This window comes from Phaenicophaeus curvirostris, chromosome 2 (genome assembly GCF_032191515.1).
Source record: "Phaenicophaeus curvirostris isolate KB17595 chromosome 2, BPBGC_Pcur_1.0, whole genome shotgun sequence".
NCBI classification, from domain to species: domain Eukaryota; kingdom Metazoa; phylum Chordata; class Aves; order Cuculiformes; family Cuculidae; genus Phaenicophaeus; species Phaenicophaeus curvirostris.
Window position 1 is genome coordinate 54,720,680 of NC_091393.1, and position 20,251 is coordinate 54,740,930.

General features: G+C 35.9%; 1 protein-coding gene across 1 annotated transcript in view; it reads left to right on the plus strand.

Annotated features, from left to right (window-relative positions):
- SYNE1 (spectrin repeat containing nuclear envelope protein 1) overlaps positions 1-20,251 on the plus strand; it is a 285,435-nt gene that overhangs the window by 97,317 nt on the left and 167,867 nt on the right. The window contains exons 22-36 of the mRNA XM_069852100.1: positions 293-457; positions 1,056-1,190; positions 2,046-2,204; positions 2,449-2,657; positions 2,930-3,038; positions 4,275-4,439; positions 6,247-6,414; positions 8,467-8,643; positions 9,203-9,343; positions 10,338-10,498; positions 13,323-13,473; positions 16,564-16,791; positions 17,321-17,419; positions 19,664-19,851; positions 19,962-20,085. Coding sequence (XP_069708201.1) covers positions 293-457; positions 1,056-1,190; positions 2,046-2,204; positions 2,449-2,657; positions 2,930-3,038; positions 4,275-4,439; positions 6,247-6,414; positions 8,467-8,643; positions 9,203-9,343; positions 10,338-10,498; positions 13,323-13,473; positions 16,564-16,791; positions 17,321-17,419; positions 19,664-19,851; positions 19,962-20,085 — 2,379 coding nt within the window. The remainder of the gene's footprint in view (positions 1-292; positions 458-1,055; positions 1,191-2,045; positions 2,205-2,448; positions 2,658-2,929; positions 3,039-4,274; positions 4,440-6,246; positions 6,415-8,466; positions 8,644-9,202; positions 9,344-10,337; positions 10,499-13,322; positions 13,474-16,563; positions 16,792-17,320; positions 17,420-19,663; positions 19,852-19,961; positions 20,086-20,251) is intronic.

A 20,251-nucleotide genomic window follows, 5' to 3' on the forward strand; every position in this document is an offset into this window, starting at 1 on the left:
GAAAGCAGGTGTTAGGAATGAAACACTAGCCAAATGGCATTATGAAAGTTATCAGAAGTCTGTATTAGATAGCTACCCATTTTTATTTGAATGAAGAATGACATTAGCAAAAGCCTTTTGCTAATGTATAAGTATTGAAAATTGGGAAAATGGGAGCACGAAAGGGAGAAGCACTTGTGAACGGCATGTATTTGAATGAATGACACCAATCAAATGTTTGTAAGATCATGGTAAAAGAGCAAATAAAAATCAGTGGGAAAGTACCAGCTCATTTTCTTTGCTTATAACTCAGAATATGGTCAGGAAAGCTGGTGACTGGAGAAAAAACATAGAAGCAAATAGCCGTTTGATGAAGAAATTTGAGGAGTCTAGAGCAGAACTGGAGAAAGTAATACAGATTGCCAATTGTTGCTTAAAAGAAAAAGGAAATCCCGAAGAACTTCTCAGGAAACATAGCGTGAGTAATTTCTCTGACCTTCCTCGGTGGAATCTTTAAGTGCATGACATGCAAGTGAAAAACCTACTTAATTTTAAAGTTGTTATGGATTTCTTTTGTGTATAGAAGTTATATAGATCAGGTCAAACTAATGTTAAGATAGGAAAACAAAAAGGAAAAAAATATCACCCCTTTGTTTGATGAATGTAAGCAACCAGAGGTGGAGAAAGGAGACCTCGTAGGAAATAGGATTGGCTTTGTCAGTAGAACCATTGGAGTGAGGACACTACATTTTGCCAGTCTCATGCATCCACTGCCTTTTCTTTTCTTTTTGGTTTTTTTTTTTTCTTTTGATGAATATCTGTGTCTATATTAAAACCATTACTTATGAATGTAGCTTTAAAATGTATCCTTGTTAAAATATGATCTCAGTATACTGGCTAAGAATAAATTAATTTGCTGGACCTCAAATAGCTAGATTAGTTCTTCCCTTAGCTCAAACTTCAGTTCTTCACTGCAGCAGACGTAACCTTGAAACTTAGAGTGTGTTAGGGAAATTCATATTGGAAGGTTACTGTATCAGTTAGCTTCATCTTCTCACTTTCTGCCTCAATATCAGGAATTCTTTAATCAGTTGGATCAGAGAGTCCTAAATGCCTTTCTGAAAGCGTGTGATGAACTTACTGACATCCTCCCAGAACAAGAACAACATAGCCTGCAGGAAGCTGTGAGAAAACTACATAGGCAGTGGAAGGTTAGTGACATTGAATGATGTCTCTGGAAAATGTAAGCTAAACTTTGGAATATTTCTGCGTGACCTATATGTTGAAAAAAAAAGTAATAAAAAAAAAAGTTGTATTATTCATTTTCCCACACAATTGTGTTTTACAACATTAAATAGTTACACCTACAAATACCCTCTTGAAAAAGCCCTGTTAACGATAGTAGTCAAAAGTCAAGAAATGTGAAAAATTAATTATGAAATCTTAATTTCTCCCCCACGTGCAGCCATAATGATAACTGTGTTAAGAACATTTATTGAAAATAGGTGCTAGCTTTTCTTACTTTGTGCTGATGTTGGATGATTATAGTTGTTTTCCTACCCTTAACAAAACGAATTTGGAAGAGATCAGGCCATCAGTTTAAATTGTGTCTTCTTCCAAAGTCTCTAACAACTGAACAGGCATTGCTCATAGCAAAAAATTCCACAGCTTGCTAGCTGTTTCTCACTAGTATGCAAACAGGAACTTCTGGAAGTAGTTGTGAATATAGTTTTACTGCTATTGTTTGCTTTATTATTTTATAAAGGAAATACTGTGTATATCTTACAAATATTTGTATAATGTATATATACACGTATAATGTTCCTTATACACACAAATCCTGGTCCCCCCAAACTCATGACTTTTTTATATATCTGAGATATCGGTAACAGAGTTGCCTTATTAAATTAAATGAATACCTAGAAACTCTCTTCTGTTCATGCATATATATGCTTTATTTTCTGTATTAGCAGTTTTTAGATAATTTATTTGTAGTAAGTTCAGGCTGAGGTAATGGGAGTAGTGTTTTATCTCTGTGCTTGTTTACGGTCCCTGTGGGCATGTAGGATCTTCAAACAGAAGCCCCGTATCATTTGATCCACTTGAAGATTGAAGTACAGAAAAGCAAGTTCCTGGTCACAGTGGAGGAATGCAAAGCTGAACTAGCTCGGCAGAACAAGGTGTTATCGAGAGAAGGCAATGAAAGGATGATCAAAGAACACATGGTATGAATTATATGCCACCACATGGGCATTTACAGAAATACATTTCAATGTCAATAATAAAAAGAAGGTCTGATCATCTCTTAAGACATCACACGCTCTGTACACAACTAAATCACATAAGTCATTGGGGTCTTTAAGAAAAATTTTGATTTGAGATTAGTTCAGTTTATAGGAAATATATAGATATGTTTTGATTTCTGCCAATTTGTGTTTTTATCAAATTTTCTGCTTTGTCTCCTATCAGTTGTTCTTCGGTGACAAGGGACCTTACCAGCTGTGTGAGAAAAGGCTTCAAAGGATTGAAGAACTGTGCCAAAAACTCCCAGTTACTGATCCTGTGAGGGCTGCATTGGAAACCAGCCAACGAATCCTGAAGGATCTCAAATCCCAGATAGACAGCACTTACATAAAGCTAACAGAGCACTCGGATGCCTGGAAGGGCTATAAGAACAGGTGCCAGCTCAATTGCTAGCTGGGTCTTATAAATTTTTAATATGCAGTCAGTCCTCTAAATGTTGATGTAGATCAGTACCACATGAAGAATGATACTGTGTTGTTAGCTTCAAGTAGAAAGCTATTCTTCATGTAGTAATTCTACAAGTTATAATGGGGTTTTGAGTGGATTTTTTAATTTTTGGTTTAAAAATAAGATGTTATCACTTGATGGTGGCGTTTTTTCCTCTAACTTTTTTCCTTGCTGTGCATTTTGTGATGATTTGTTTCAGATTTTCTGAATTGGCAAGTTGGATTTCATCAACAGAAAGAGAGCTAAAGAAGATAAAGGAAAGTGTCAATGATACTACCAAATACAAGCAATTTAAAACATCTGTGGGGGTGAGCCCTTGATTTGTAATCTAACAAAGTTACTGGCATTGCCACTGGGACTTTGGATAAAATTCTAATCTGAAGTAGTGCAAGTGTTTTACTATGTAGACCTTACTAGCTCTGCTGATTCCTGGTATTAAACATATTTTCAGGAAAAAGTTCCACGTGCAACAAAGTGTAGCCGAAGTTCCCACTTAAAGAATTACAGGTCCCTTTACCTGTATATTCACAACATTTAACATATAGAAGCTCCCTATTCTGCTGTGTACACAGTTCAAATCACTGTGCAAAGAAAAGACAAAATTTTTGAAAAATCAAGTTACTGTTTTACATTTAGAGAAAGCTTCTCTAACAAAATTTCTCTTCTCTAATACTATAACAGTGGAGGCAAAGATATTCTACCATTCACTTTTGAGTTAGTGACCAGTAACAGAAGTGATAGAATAGTTGAAGATTGAGTTGTTTTGTTAAAATAGTTTTACATAATAATGTATGGCGTTCCTTGGGACGAAGCTTGACCCTTAATTCTTTTTTAATTTCACATACTAGGAGCTAAAATAGGAATATCACATATTGTAGGAGTTTGTGTCAAAGTCATGAGTGGGTTATGAGGCTAACAATGCGGTGAAACATAATTAGGATGACCTTGATAAAGAGGAAAGACCTTTAGCTTCATGGATACTCCTACTCCAAAAAGTCTGATTTACTCACGCAGTTTCACTGCTGGCAACTTCTCATCACTGGCACAAAGATATGAAGGAACTACTGGGTGAAAAGAGGGGAAAAAATGTTATTCAAATAGGAAAAAAATACACAAAGCCTTATGCCATATGAGATTTTATCTTTAGGGAAGTCAGCATTTAAGATTTGAATGGTAACTAAGAAAATTGGTCAATATATGGAAAATAGATACAATCGTGTCTACCATCTATCTGTCTGTCTATCTATCTATTTCTCTGTAAGTGAAAATGTTATATAGTTTGTGAGGAAAATGTGCTCCACTATTAAAGAACAGTGTAATAAGTAGTAATAGAGTGAAATCTGTAGACGAAATGCAAAAATCTAGCCATTGACTAGAACAGAATCACATAGCGTATGCAAATAGAAAAATGCTACATTTCTAGTGTTTCAAGATAAGAATAAAGGTAGTGAGTGTGTTTACACTACTAATCTTTGAACTGGGGCCATCATTGTTGCTCATTAAAATATTTTATTTGAAGAAAATATGTTTTGATCCTTCCATAGGAAATTAGGAAGCATATTAACAAGCAAGGAGAAAATCACAGCTGGCTGAAATCTACGCTTGCTGTTTTGACTGCAGTATGTCCTGATTTGGAGGCTAAAAAGACAGAGAATGAGCTTTGTAAGCTTTCCAGTGACTTCAAGGGCCTCCTAGATCTCCTGGCTGAGGTACAGTATAAGACACAAGGAATCCCCATTTATAGTGTCACATGACATTACATCAATCGTGGCTTCACAAGCATAAGTTCCCTGCTGTGTTTTTGTTAACTGATCTACAAGCATTCAGCAATGAAAAACTCATTTGTACTGCCTGGGTAGGAAAGCCTTGAGAGTAGCAGGCAAAAAAATACTGACATTATTGTAATGGATCTTTTCCCTTTGCAGGATTGGGAAGCATCATAGTAAAGGGTTTTGGAATCAAAATGTCAGTATTTTTAGAGGCAAAAGTTTTCTACAATCAGCTCTTAGTGAACACCTAATGGATATAGATTTTTGACTTGAATCTTTTTATTTATATTTTATGCTGAAATAATAAATGAACTTCTGTGAGGTAGTTTCCAGTCATTTAGGTTGTCTACCATGCACTGAATTTGCAGGAAAAGGCTGCAGTTTTCTGGGGTGTAAATTATAATGAGATACTGTAACTGCTGAAATCATTGGAAGTTTCTAACTGGTAAGAAGCAGAACCTCTTATAATTCACTGAACTCTTCATTTTTCTGGGATATTGGGGAACTTACTGCTTCACAGTTTTCACAGTTAAAAGGTCAAGAGAAACTCAGAATGTCTTAGACTTAGGATGAACAGATCCATTTCAAATAAATGAGTTCAGGATAGAAAAAGAGTTCAGGCTTCAAATTCCATTGTAAAGGTTGATTCTTGTGCAGACCTTGTAGGTGTTGGAAAAGCTGATTCAACCAATTTTATGATTTTCAAGTGACTGCAAAAGTACTTTTGCTTTTTGTTTCCTCCAGAAGACAGAATTAAGGGAAACTAAAGTTCATGAAGGTAAAAAGAAAAGAACAACTAAAATCTAAATTTGTTTTGAATAAAAGCATAATTTAAATGGCACTTCATATTATATCATGTTATAGTTATGAGACTTCTGATTCTTAAAAGTCTGAATACTCTTTGCATATGAATTTACAGCTTGTTAATCAGATGGATTAGATTGTTTAGAGAAAGACTGATACTGGGTATTTCTAGAGTTGAGCAATGTTTTTTTGAGAGAAAGCCTAAACATTTATATAACAGGAAAGAGAATGTCTTGAATCTGAATGACCACTGAAAGTGAATGTGGACTGGAAAGAAGGAAAAGAAGGGAGGAAGAAAAGAAAGGAGTTTGTTAGATCTAGGATACTTTCTGTTTAAAACCTTTAAACACAGGGACTGTCTGAGGAAGTGTCCATGCTGGGAATCAGCTACAAGTAGTTAGCTGAATCATGCAAAGAGGGAAGAATGTTCTTATATGTTGAATAGATGTATCTTTTGTTTATAAAATTCTACAAACTGAGACTGGGTATTGCACCACGTGCATATTGTCCATAAAACCAGGGGAACAGGTCATTTTAATGTATTTGGGATTCACCAGGGTGTTGCTCTAGAAGGTCAAGAGGCAACAAGATTTTTTGTGAGTTGGATAGCACAAGTATTTTGGAATCTGTGTCAGCTTGCAAGGGTAAGGACAGCTTGTATTTTCTAAGTTATGACTGGCTATCCCAGACAGCTATTTACTGTATGGCAGTATAATAGGGAGTATGACTAAACAAGTCAAAGGTTTCTTTGGCCACATTTTACGTCTACAGTCATTCTTTCAATGTAAAGGTAGAGGTATCTATTAAGAATGCTGAAGAAAAAATGATTCAAATTTAGACAATATACTGTATTTTTTTTAAAAAATATACCAAATATAAATGTGACCTTAAAATATAGATGTGCCTGTCAACTTGAAACACTGAAAGTTATCTTTAATTCTAGATTGAAAAAACATTAGGCACTGTTGGAGACTGTGTGCAGTTCAAAGAAGAAGTTAAAAGTGCAATTGAAGAGTTAATCAACAACTCTAAAGAAGCCCAAGCAGAAGCTGAAAAGATCCTGGATACTGAAAGTTTATTACAAGCTCAGCAACTACTACTTCATCATCAGGTAGGGCAATCACTTATGTCCCCACTGATTTTTTATTATTTTTTTTTTAAGGTAGAATATATGTAATAACTAAATTTTGTTATATTCATTAGCATAAATCTTTACATTTGAAAGTTATGAAGGAAACAGTCTTACATGGTGTAGTATTGATTTCTTATAATGAAAAAAATACTTGATATTTCTTAACTGTTAATGCCCAAGGAGGAGCTTTCAAATTTTATTGACTTTCCTTTTATTTCACATTTTTGGGGGGCACAGAACAACTGAAAAACAGGCTTCATTTACTAGAAATTTTGTATAAGAGTACTCTGCAAACAGGTAGTCTCTTTCTTTACCTTCTTAAAGAGTACATGTCAGATTTTATCATGGTAAATTTTTCCAAATCCTGGTTTTGGAAATTCCTTTACTTCAGCAGCTTTGATGTTCCCTTAAATCTAAATGCTAGAGAGGAGATGTATCTTCAGCCTCATGTCCTCATCTAGGTATCTACTGCAGTGACAAATTGGCCTCCAGTCTGTAGAGCTTTATGCATTGATAATAGATCAAAACATCTACAGGCTACAGTAACAATGAACTGCATGTGTTGCACACAGCAGGAATCATGGGTTTTAAGGCCAAATATGGGAAATAAACTTAGAGGCATGCTCGAAGCTAATAAGAATAAATTAATGTCAATGTTTGGAATTCTGTAAGGGTTTTATATTAACATATATTTCTGTAAGGACAGACTTTTCTTATTGTCTGATCAGGCACTACTACGTCTTACCTCTATGGTATCTAAAATCTCTGATGTTTGTAAAAACTGTTGTATGTGGTAAGGTTTTTATTCTATCAGTACTCTACATTCCTTGTCCATCATAGGAGAGGTAGCAGGAATTGTTAACTTCTTGAGTTTTCGGACTCTCCATCTTATGATACAAAGTACGTTAAGGTAAAAACAGACTTTGGCAATGACCTGAAGATACCCAGAGTAGAATTGAGCAGGGAGCTGTGAACTTACCTAGCAAGGCTGGCAACGGTTCAAGCTCAAGTCTTAGGAGTTTATGATAGTGCTACAAAGCAAAATGCATCAAAGAGAGAGTAAATCACCAGGGAAGTGATCGTCCCCCTGTACTCTGCATTGATAGGGCCAAACTTTGAATAGTTTTTTCGGTTTTTGGCCCCTCACTACAAGAAGGACATTGAGGTGCTAGAGCATGTCCAGAGAAGGGCAATGAAGATGGTGAAGGGACTGGAGAGCAAGTCTTGTGGCTGACGGAACTGGGATTGTTTAGTCTGGAGAAAATGAGGCTGAGAGGGTACCTTATCACTGTCTACAACTATCTTGAAGGAGTCTATGGTGAGGTGGCTGTTGGTCTCTTCTCCAAAGTGATGAGTGACAGAATGAGAGGAAATGGCTTCAAGTTGCACCAGGGGAGGTTCAGATTAGACATTAGGGAAAAATTTCTTCACTGAAGGAGTTATCAGACACCAGAACAGGCTGCCCAAAAAGGTGATTGAGTCGTCATCTCTGGAGATGTTTAAAAAGATGGGTAGATGAAGTGCTCAGGGATATGGTTAGTAGCGAACAGGTACTATTGGACTTGATGATCTCAAAGGACTTTTCCAACCAAACAATTCTATGGTTATGTAACTTGGCTGTCCCCCTACTGCTCTTTAATGAAGATTGATATAATGCTTTGATCACTCTGAGGCTCCAACCTGTGCCTCAAATAGTGCACAGCAGACTTCCCTGCTTCTGGCCGTGAGGAATACACGCACATGTGGCTACTACTGCAGTTCTTCAACTGTTGCTGCTTCTACTTTCTAAAATATTGCTTTGGATAAATGACCATACTGTCACTCTTCTTCTCCCATTTGTACATTAAAATGTTCTATACGAGTTTCAGACCCTGAGGTGTGTTTTTGGTGGGTATATGAGGCTCATCAGTTTTGTTACCTTTGTCTGTTACTCTAATTGCATATGCCTGCAAATGCAGAAAGTGATTTCATTGTGCCAGTTTCCAAAGAAACTAAAAAGTCTCATAATTCCTGTTGCATGAATCCTTTTAGCAAAGGACAAGGAGACTCCGTGCAAAGAGGCAAGATGTGCAACAGCAGATTTCCCAAGCTAAGCAGTTGCAGGTTGAAGGTGGACTGCCCAGCACAATGCAAGAGGATTTACAAAACTTGGAAGGAACATTGGAGAACATGCAGCAGACTATGGAGAAACGTGAAGAGCAGCTGCAGGTGAGTTGTTTGCAAGTAGAAATATAGCCCTGTGCTTTCCTTTTTTTTCTTAGTAAAAAATCATTTTTTAAAATGTAAAAAGCCTAAGCTAACTTTCTTACCTCTGAATCTTGGTCCTTGAGTTTTTCATGATCAGTACCTCCATGAAAACTTCTTGAAGCTACTGGATGCCTCTTAATTAATGAAGAAACAGTTTTTTGTTTGGAAGTGTTTAACAGTCCCAACTATTCAGTCATAATATGTATTTTAAGTAATTTATCTGAGAGTTAATTTTTAAATGGGCTGTCTCCCCTGGTTACTAAAGATGGCATTGACCATTAATTGAGAGTCTTTAGGCTGGATATTAGATTAGTAACACCTAATGCTGTGCAAATATAATCCTCACAGCTACTCCGTGAAATAGAGTAGATGGCATTTCAGAAGAAATTGCTTTATTTTATATCAGGTCTTGCTCTTTTTTTCCTTTTTCAGTAACTTACAATGAAATTTGGGTTATTTCCTCCCTTTTAATCTTTTTGTCTTTGTGTTTCTGTTTTGGGTTTGTTTGGTTTTTTTGTAGGTCACAATAAATAAATGGGAACAGTTTGAAAAGGACAAAGAAACAGTAGTAAGATATCTCAATCAAGCAAGTTGTGCTCTTGAACGTATCCTAAATTTTAGCAGTTTAGAGAGCCTCTCCTCAGAACTGGATCAGACAAAGGTACTCACTGTGTGAAACACAGGAACTGAGAGATCTTTCTGCCTTGCTTGTTAACATGTAGTTGAACGTATTACTTTCAATCTTTGCATATTTTCCTGTTAATGCCAATGGAAATTACATATACAGTCTGGAGACTTCATAAACTGTTAGCAGTGAAAAGTTATTTTATGAAAATACTGTGAAAAATTACTCAAAATATGCATCAGGAGTGCACGTATGGAAGGTAAAATGATTTTGAGTACTTCCCATCTATACTAGTAAGCTAAACAGTGTCAAACATTGGCATATCAACCTTGCCAAAGAGCACACTAGTGATGTTACGTGGACTGTGCCAACTAGCCCTCTTTTAGCCCTGATGAAAAAGTGGAGAGACTTCTGCAATGTGGACATAAGTCCTAACGTGCCACTTGCCCTTAGTGACAGACGATTATCCTAGCTCATTTTATTTGCTAATACAGAAGTAGTAGTTTGCTTTCCTAGGTGTAATGCTTTTCTTGCTATTTTGCTCTTTGATGAACGTGATACTAAATTATACCTATCGTGGTTATGCTCAGCATCAATTTTTCTGGTGTATGGATTTATGATTCATGGCAGAAAATAGTTGCTAGACAAAGTCAGATTAGAAACTATGAGGTAATGGAAAATCCTCTTTGTAAATGACAGGCTCTGGAGATTAAATAATGATGCATATACTCTCCCACACTTTGCAAAAAAAAAAAAATTCTCGAAGAGCTGTAGAATAAATGTTGATTGGTTGAGTTAAAAACTTTTGGGTGTATCGTTTCCCTTGCTAAATTTTATCCAAGCTAGTGTGCTCGAATAAATGTTTCTTAAATGCAACACAAAAATAACTTTTTTCATAGTTTTTTAAAATATATTTACATATTCAAAATATTCATACAGGACACAGATACTTTTTCACACCACAGAAATTGAGGAAAAATACTTCTTGTTTAAATAAATGAAACTGCTCACGTGTCTTGCATCCTTACAGGAACTTTCTAAACAGACTGAAGCAATGGCAGTGCAGGCTGAGAATTTGGTGAAGAATTCTTCTGAGATACAACTTGGTTCAAAGAACAAACAGTCCCTTCAGCAGCAGGCCAAATCAATCCAAGAACAAGTGAAAAAAGTGGAAGCTACTCTTGAAGAAGAGTATGTTCTTAACAAGTCCTAATATTTATTCTCCACTATAGGATTGTATCAGATTTCTAGAATATCTTGTCATCATTCTGTGTTGTCACATCAGCTCTGTCATTTCAGCTTGCTGTGACATAGTGACCAGGTTAAAGTTACCAAATATGTCAAAAGTGTGTGCAAATAAACAAAATCTTTGTTTAATAATATGTAGTTTATAAAAGCACTATTAGTCACTTATCTTTAAGACTCAGTATTGAGAAGAAGGGGTAATTATGCTTGTTCTTGAGGTACTACACTCTTCTACAAAGAAAACAAATCAGTGCAAATATGAGAACAGCACATTTACTCTATTTGCCTCAGTTTTCAGTATTCCATTGTCTCCATAGGAATGTCAAGAAGTGCCTTGATCTTAGCTGAATGCTCAGAATTTGTTTCACGGGCTATATCAAAAGCTGCTTTTGCTGCTACAAATAACAAACACATAATTTGCCAAATTTTGCTTAAAAAATGAAAGTTTAAACTCCAAGGAAACCTTGTTAAACTCTGTAAATATTTATAGCTTTTTGTATTTTAAAAAATGTCAGCCCTTTCCTCGTGACTGACTGAATTATTCAACTCAAGTTACTCAACATCAACTGTTCCCATTCTCATTTTAACCATAAACACATACACTTGTATGTGTGTGAGAAATTAGTAGTTTTGCATATATTAGATCTGACACACAAGTCATGAATATATGTGCCAATTCTATGTTGTCTTACTAGAATTAATATGTAGAATAAGTTATAATATGCTGTATAATTTAAGCAGGTAAACCACCTCCATCTGAATATGAGGAAAGGTCAGTGCCCATGTTGATGGGTTTTTCCCTCTACTGACCATTGTCATGTTAATCTGACTTTAATTTGATTCCTTTTCTTTGTAATGTAAAAGAACAGTTGTAAAACAGAATAACTAGCCTCTGCAGCAGAAGTAACTTTTTGATTATTGGAAGTCTTAGGTTTTCTTACACATCACTTTCTCCAATATGAAGTACTACAGTGATTTGCAGTCAAATTCTGCCATGTCTCACCCAGTACTTTACTTTATACATGATTTTCCCCAATATTAGGGAGAAAACTAGTGTGATTTTTTTTTTCCAGAAAAACATCCTTCCAACAATGAATATTCACTTTTTTCATAATGTAATCTATTTTTAAATGAAAGCCATGATTTCGATGTAGATATGAAATAGGTTTTATTTGAATGTATGGATTATGCAGAATGTCTGTGGTACTGTGACAGATAATAAAAAAAATAAATCCCTTCTGCAAAACACGCAACTATATGAAATCTCTATAGTGAATCTACGCAGCATACAATCAGTGTGTGTTATGTTCTAACTCACATCATAAATAAAAATCTTGGCCAAGTAATTTAAAGTGAAGGTATCCCAAAGACGTACGGTATTTATTATGCCAATGAACAGGAAAGGGAAAGAAAAGCTCTCCATAGTCAGCTACAGAGCAAACAGTACATCTGTTTTCCAAGGAGATCATGCATAGCTGGGCAGTGTATTTGGAACTATATTCTTTACAGTCTGCAGCTTTCTTAAAACTTATAAGGAAAGCAGATAAAAAGGTAAAGGATTTTAAACTGTTGTGCTACTCATTTGGACCCTTGATTCTGTTTTCCAGTTCTGTTTTCTTAGGCTGGACTTTAGTGAAGTATTTTTGCACTTTATTTTCCTACAAATAACTTGAATTTGAATACACTCTTATCAGTAAATAGCTGTTGACATTGCTATTTTTTTTTCATTTTGAAAATAAAGAAGAAAATAAACCCACCAATTTTTACATTTTTAAACTACATCTTTTCTTATTCCTTCCTCTAGCTTTAACTAAAGGAGTGGAGGGAAGAAATTAAAAAAAATAACTTCACATGGAATGGCTTTTAAGGATCTATCTAAAAGGAAAATATATTTTGCAATTTTCTAATATTCAAACTTTTCTGATGAAATTTTAATATTTTCAGTGAAACAGAAAATACATGTTTTTCAAGCTGTGTGTAGGGCCTACATTAGCACTGGGTACTTTACAATGTTTTGAAAGGAGCAGTAACTTGTATACTGGAAGTTAATGCTATTAGGTCTGTTAAGGGCCTTAGACTTCTTACTTGTGATAAACCAAGGATGCTTTGCTTGCTGTCCAAGATATACAAACATCAGCCATAATCTGTCTCTGTTTAACATATCTATAATGTATGGGTAAAAGAATATAAACTTAATAACCTTAAGGAAATTGCCTCATATCTCTTGTGGATTCTTTGGCTTGGTATTAAATGATTGCCTCAAAAACCACAAACTTGCTATAAGATGGGCAAATTGCTGTTACATAAAACCAAGTTTAATAAAGTGGTCAAGCATTGGTGAGTGTCTGTACATCCACAATACACTGGTTTTAATCATTCTGTCCTCACAACTAAATAGCTAACATCTATGCACTCAGTTATCTCAATTTTTAGGTATCTATTATAATTCCATATTATTTTATAGAAATGTTGCTTTTCCTTTCTTTTCCTGCTATGATAAGATTCCTGATGTGCACCTGATGACTGAAACTGTACTCTGTTTTACCTCTTGGTGTCCCCATTATGGCTAATATAATTGTTTGACTTGGGTGCACAGTCTTAGAGAAAACTAATTTTGGATTTAGTTGCACAACTTGGTCCTCTAAACCCAGAAGTTTTTAAAATTACCCTTCTGTAGATTGAATAAGTTACATATTTATTCTAGCAAGAGTATGGGCAGCTTCATTATATTAAACTGTTTATTCTCTCTAATTGATTTGGTCAATTTTAGTATTAAAAGCATGGAAATGGTGAAAAACAAGTGGGATCATTTTGGCAATAATTTTGAAGCTCTGTCCATCTGGATAGCTGAACAAGAAAAAGAACTGGGAACTCTGGAAACATCATCATCTCCTTTGGACATACAGATCAGCCAAATCAAGGTGATTAGTTCTTGTTATGTTTAGCATTAAAAGCCAATTTATCTGTCATTTTGCTAGAGGCCAAATGGGAGAACAGACATTTTACATGTTTCAGAAGTACCATGATGTCATGCTTTGCACGCAAATATATCAAGCAGTAAGGTTTTACACGAACTAAAGGAAAAATCTTATATGCAGCCTTCTCTGCTGGTGTTTAGTTTACATATATGGAGCCTTTGTGTGTAAGGGTAAAAATATTATTTATACTCTTCTTATTTTTTTGAGTAATTGCAACTGGTATACAATAGAGCTACCCAAATACCAGGTGCTTAAAGATTTTTGTATTTTAAAATGTAGATAAAGTACTGGATATAGAACTTGATTTCAATCTTGCAAGCTAAAGTTATGACTTGACCTATGTATCTTTTACGCTAAAATAATAAACTATTGCTCTTGGTAGCTTGCAAACCTACGTACAATTTACTGCTGTTAAACTTTCATTGTCTTAAATTCAATGTACATTTCTGTAGATACACACTGTTTTAATTTCTTATTGCTAGCTGAGGTGCATATTGTCTCCAAACATTGCATTTCAAGGCCTGACTTTGTATCCTCCCACAAATGAAAATGTACCCTCTCTGAAACTGCGTGTTTCTGAGGGGGCAGAGTTTTTCAATGTTTTTCAGTATGCAGTATACATTGCCATTTTCTTTATTCTGTGACATACTTGCTCTTCAGAAAGTATGCAGGTGTGCACCTGCTTGCATTCATGGACCAGATCGACACCTAGCATTCCCGAAGGATCCCATAAGTCATTTGTTTCATGTGACAAACAATTTGTCAATGGATTTTCCTGTTCTTAATTTGATAACAGCTTCACATACACCAAATAAAGAAAATCTCATTTTCATCATTGAAGGATTAAGCAGTGCTTGAATTCTTGCATCATCACCACAGCAACTGAAAAACAGTTTCCTTGTGAAATACTATAAATGCATTTATTCCACTGCACGCACTGCCATGTAGACATATATTTCAGTAGTTTCTAGGTACAAGTCAAATGCTTATAATAATAAATGCATTAAATTATATGAATATTGCATTAGTGTGACGACAGCTCTTGTCAGTCTAAATGGAGCATCGTTAAGCCCTGCTAGTCAATTCAAGCTAATTTCCCAAAGAGGCTGTTCCATGCTATATATGCAGACAAACAGTAATTTTTACACTGCATTGCAAGCTTTTGTAAGTGGCAACATAAGTCTTCATTAAACATTGTAACAGAAAGAAAATGGTCAGTAGGCAATTTTTATGAATGTCTGAATGAACAGACATAAAGCAGAGAAAATCCTCCAGATAAAGCTGAGGTTACATTGTTGTGACTCAGGTGAATAAATGAGCTTTATGAACTGTAATAAGTGAAATGATTTATTTAAGCATTGATACTTGGACATAGCTGGAGGTCTTCTTCAGCCACATTGCTTTGTTCTTGATTTTGAAGGATTTGTTGTTGCTTATTATGACCTTCCTGATTATTTACTCTGTATCATAATGCTAGCTGACAAATTAATTAAGAGCAGGATGTTTTCCAATATCTTTGGCTGACCAGCTAAAAAAGCTGGGGTCAGCTGAGTGTAGTTATCATACATAGTGGCAATATTCTACTTTTGTTGACATTGATTACAAAACCCTAATAACTTCAGCAAAGCCAGATTTTCACCTACATGTTTCTCCAAAATTCCTGGTGGAACAAAATGACAGTTATCACAAGTAGTTACCATTGGTGGCAGACTCCGTGACATTTTGAAGGCCTCAATTATCCACCTTATGTAACTGAGTGAATTTAACAGAAGAGCGTGGGAGTAAAAAAGCACAGCCTCATTTCTGTCTACTGCATTGTTAGATAATTTCAGCTTCAGGATTGCAAATCCCTTGTTTTTCCTTAGCACCGTATACTCATGCGGAAAAGGTATTTTATAGTCCGAATTAATTCAGAATAGATTTTGTAGAGAGACACTAAATATGCTTACAGCACTACATTTTCTTCTGTACTGTCAGTCTGCTAATTGTAGACTTTGCATGTTGCAGTGAGCCACTTCTGAGTTTTATAAGGGCAAGCAAGATACAATGTTTTTATCACAATTATAGCAGAAGGTGGGTGCTTTCTATGCTTTTGAGAGTGAATTTTCAGGGAAGTTTTTGATTGATAGTTGCATACGTATTGTAACAATTTTATATCTGAGAATGCTAGTGCCTATTTCAATTTCAAAGAACATTCTTTGCTCCTTCAATTCCCTCCCAATGAATGCTTATAACTTCTTTTTGAGAAGTGCTACATGGACATGCTATGTCAGCAGAAATTAAAAGAATTCTGTTGTGAAAAAAATCTTGTTGCCATATTCTCTGATGATTACTGAATACATAGACACTGAATGTGAAACACCATAATTTCTGTCTTGGATGATGTAGCTTTCAGATTTGCCTCTAATTTGCAATAAAAACAGGTGCAGAATAATAGGAGACTATTGCTGTCATGCATCTGATAAAATGTAAAAAGGTAGTGCTAGCTTCTCAATGTGTATTTACTAATTGATGTGGAAAACAGCTGAAAAGTACCAAAGGCCATTATCACATTTGTTTCATGGTCCACTCATACTATAATGTGATTCCTTATTTAATCCTCTGCCAGAGTACATGCACCGTACATCATCATCTAGTTTATTTTTTATTAGACCATGAGAATTTAAATTAGAAAATGAAAACAAGAGAATTGTGTTTTAATTCACTATGAAGTAAGAGATGCTAAAATATGAACAATCTTATCTGCGTATGAAAATATGCACCTCAGCCAATTCTAAATGTTCTTACCAGACACTTCTTAGGGTAGGCTGTTTTTTTAAACATTTTTCCAGTGCCCATTTCAAGAAAAAAAAAAGAATTTACTGGGCCTATCAAAAACTTTTGTAACTTATTATTTGAATTGGCCAATGAACTCTCCTCTTCCTTTCTTTTTTTAATGAAGAATATTAGTAGCTCATGGGAAAGATTGTAGAAAAAATTCTAATAATTAAAAACTTTTTGTGCTTCTTTATTTACTATTACTTTACATTTTAGGTTATTAATAAAGAAATAGATGGTAAAATAACTGGAATCTCAGAGCTAGAAGAGGAAGTCAAGTCCTTTTCCCACTTTGTTACCTCTGGAGAATGTGCACATATTAAAGCCAAACTGACTCAGGTCAAAAGGTATTGGGAAGAGCTCAGAGATCATGCACAGAGGCTGGAAGGAACAATCACAGAGAATGCATCAGCACAGCAGAAATATGAAGAAAGTCTTAAACAGGTAGACAATGAAAAATCTAAGGTTGTTTGCAGCGGTTTATGGAGTTACTCTTTATTTTCCCAAAATTCAATATAAAATGCATATTATAATAGGATAGACTAGAGTATATGAATGGATTTGTAAGGCATTTGCAAGACCTCTATGTAAGTTTGTGGTCTGAGTGACATAAAAGGCAGGTTCAGGAAGACACTGAAATATACACACAAAAAAAAATGTGCTGCCTTTTAGAAATCTTAGTTGATTCTCTTGGATATTTCACTAATAAACCACATGCATTCTTCTTATAAACACTCCAACTTTAATCTTGTGGTGTTAGTAGGTCATGAGTAAAATTTTAATTTAAATATTATTATTGCCTCAGTCACAGGGAACTAAGGACAGTTAACATCTTTTAACTTCAGAAGGCACTCAGAACTACAAAAGCTTAAGATATAGTCTCTTAAAACTAAATATTCTAAACATGTTATTTAAAGCATCGTTTATATATTCCTGATGGTTTTAGACTCTCTGGTTTGCCTTTTCTTCATAGGTGCAGCAAGCAGTGTCTGAATTTGAAGCTAAGGTAGCTGAGCCTCTCACATCTTGCTCTTCATCATCAGCTACTTACGCAACCCTCCAGGATTGCACGGTGAGCAAGTGGCCAGTGATTCCTGCCACCAAGACCAGGGAAATTGTACCACACTGACTTCCTCACCCAGAGCAGGGGCTGCCTGATGCCACACAAGCCAAAGTGGAGGCAGTAGGCAAGGGCTGCCTGTTGGGGTGGGCCTGCAGGGAAGGCTGAAGCAGGCTTCCTCAGCTATTTCTTCTCACCATTTCAGATATGATTGAAAAGTTTTCTCCACACTCTAGAAAAGTAAATACTAAAAACATTAATTAATCCTTCAGGTTCTTGTTTTTAATTTTATGTGTCTAAAACATTACGAAAAATAGAAGATAAGAAATGTGTCTGTTAGACATTTTTCCACAAAGTTTTTCATGAAACCTGGGTCTTGATTTAAAAAGAAGACATCTCCTTGGAAGTAGTTCGTCTTGAACAGTGCAGAGACTGAACAGAATTTCAACTGACAGTTTTTTATTGGTGATGCCAGAAATCCATGGATGTTTAGATATCCAATAGAATCATAGAATGGTTTGGGACCACAAAAGTCATCTAGTGCAACCACCCATCAGTAAGCAGAGACATCTTCAACTAAATCAGGTTTCTCAGAGCCCCATCCAACCTGACTTTGAATTTTTCTGGGGACGGGGCATCTACCACCTCTCTGGTTAACCTGTTCCAGTGTTTCACCACCCACAGCAAAAAAAAAAATGTCTGGCAATGCTTCTTTTGATGCAGCCCAGGATACGGTTGGCCTTCTGGGCTGCAAGCATGTATTGCTGGTTTGTGTCCAATTTCTCATCCACCAGGACCCCCACATCTTTCTCCACAAGGTTGCTCTCAATTTCTTCATCCCCCAGCCTGTATCCATACTGACTGTTACCTCAACCCAGGTGCAGGACCGTGCAGTTCACCTTGTTGAACCTCATGAGGTTTTCACAAGTCCACTTCTCCAGATGTCAAGGTCCCTTTGGATGACATCCTATCCTTCAGGGGTGTCAACCCCACCACTCAGCTTGGTGTCTTACACAAACTTGCTGAGGGTGCACTCAATCCCATCATCACATGCACATTTATTTCAGTACATTACAAAAGGAAAATAAACATTGGATACGTATTCAAACTACAGAAAATCCCAAATCTTAGGGAATATGGTGTAGCATTTTTGTCTGTGTCTGTAAGTCTATTATTGTGTTCTTCCCACCATAATTATTTTCCTTTCTAAGAAAATATTATAAAAACTTTTAGTTATATGGTTCCAACAGTAAAATAGGTATCGTTTCTTCTGAACTTCATGTTAACTACCTGCAAAAGCTGTATGCAAGGAAGACCTGGCCTGTCTGCTTCAGAAAAGCTTGATACTTGTTGAGGAAAAATATTCTGCATATAGAGAATTTATTCTTGCTGCACTTGTAATCATTATTGTTATTGGCCTTTAAAACTTAGGAATATTCGGAATATGCTCTTGTAAAGTCTTGTCCTGCCTATGGGATTGTGATGATCAGTGTCTTAATATGAAATTATTTTGTATCATATAGTTTAAACATCAGCAGCTTGTTGTTGTATAATTCACATTTCCTTCTATCTATTTCTTTTGTGACTAATTATAACTATTACTACTGAAGTTATTGCACATGTGTGAGTTGGAACTGTAGTGCTCTTAAATCTATTTAATTTTGTGCTTTTCTAACTCGTTGTACTACATTTCAACCATTTTCATATGAACAAGTTTTCCAGCTCTCTAGCAATGACAGCACTGGAATGTCTATTCAATGTCAGATGCCATTTAAATGAAAAAAAATTCTTAGCTAATTCTGATAAGAAGTTCAGAGTAACTGTTCCCTGCCTCTCCCATGTCATGACATGGGCTGCAAGTCTTGCAGTCCTCACAAGCTGGAATGAGCTTTGGTATTTTCTGTGTATATATAAATCAGAGCAACTCTTAGACTGATGTTAGGGAATCCGGAGCCTTGTCCTACATGATCATGCTGTGTCTCATGCCCATTCAGAAGAGTTTGTTGCTGACTGTTTTTTCTCTAACACTGGTCTTAGGAAAGTCTTACCCCACTGCAAGCTAGTTGATTTATATGCTTGGGACATGTGCATCTAGGATAGATCTGAGTGAAATGTAAGCTATGCAGTGACTTCATGATTTAGTGGATGTAGTATTGCTTCAACCTTTGAGTAAAAGTACAAAACATTTCCCACTATTGTTGCTGTAGCTCTGTTGTTTACGTAATTTAACTTATGTATCTTTTACATGTTCATTAGGACCTTTGTCATACTGTGGAAAAACTGAGCAACACTCTGGCCTCTCTCACAGCCTGTGCCCGAAAGGTGGCCAGCAAAGAAAAAGCTGCTCAGGAGGTTACAGCATTACAGCAGAAATATGACAAGGTGCTAGAAAATGCTAAAGAGAAACAGACCTTGTTAGAGACTCTTCTGGCTCAGTGGCAGAAGTGAGTGCACTCTCATGTCTGTTATGATGGACACAGAGACCTTCCTGCAGTAAGTGTGTAAGACCGAGGGGACAACTTGAGTTAGTAACTCTACATTGTGAATTTGTTAGGCAGGAGAAGGAGTTATCTGCCTTCCTGACCTGGTTGGAGGGGTGTGAAGCTACAGCCGGGCTTTCAGAGCAGTATGTTTCTTCTGACAGAGTTAAACTGGAAGTTGAACTGCAGTCACTGCAGGTAGGTTTCTACTGAAACATTGTCCCCCTGCGTTTCCTAGTTTCTCTGTCTTTTAAAGGATGGATTTGCTAATTGTGGTCTGACAAGACACTTGATTCTGAGCTTTGATTCTGATGTCCTAGGGAGGTATTATATGATCACTGTTGTTATTTACAAAAGACAAGAA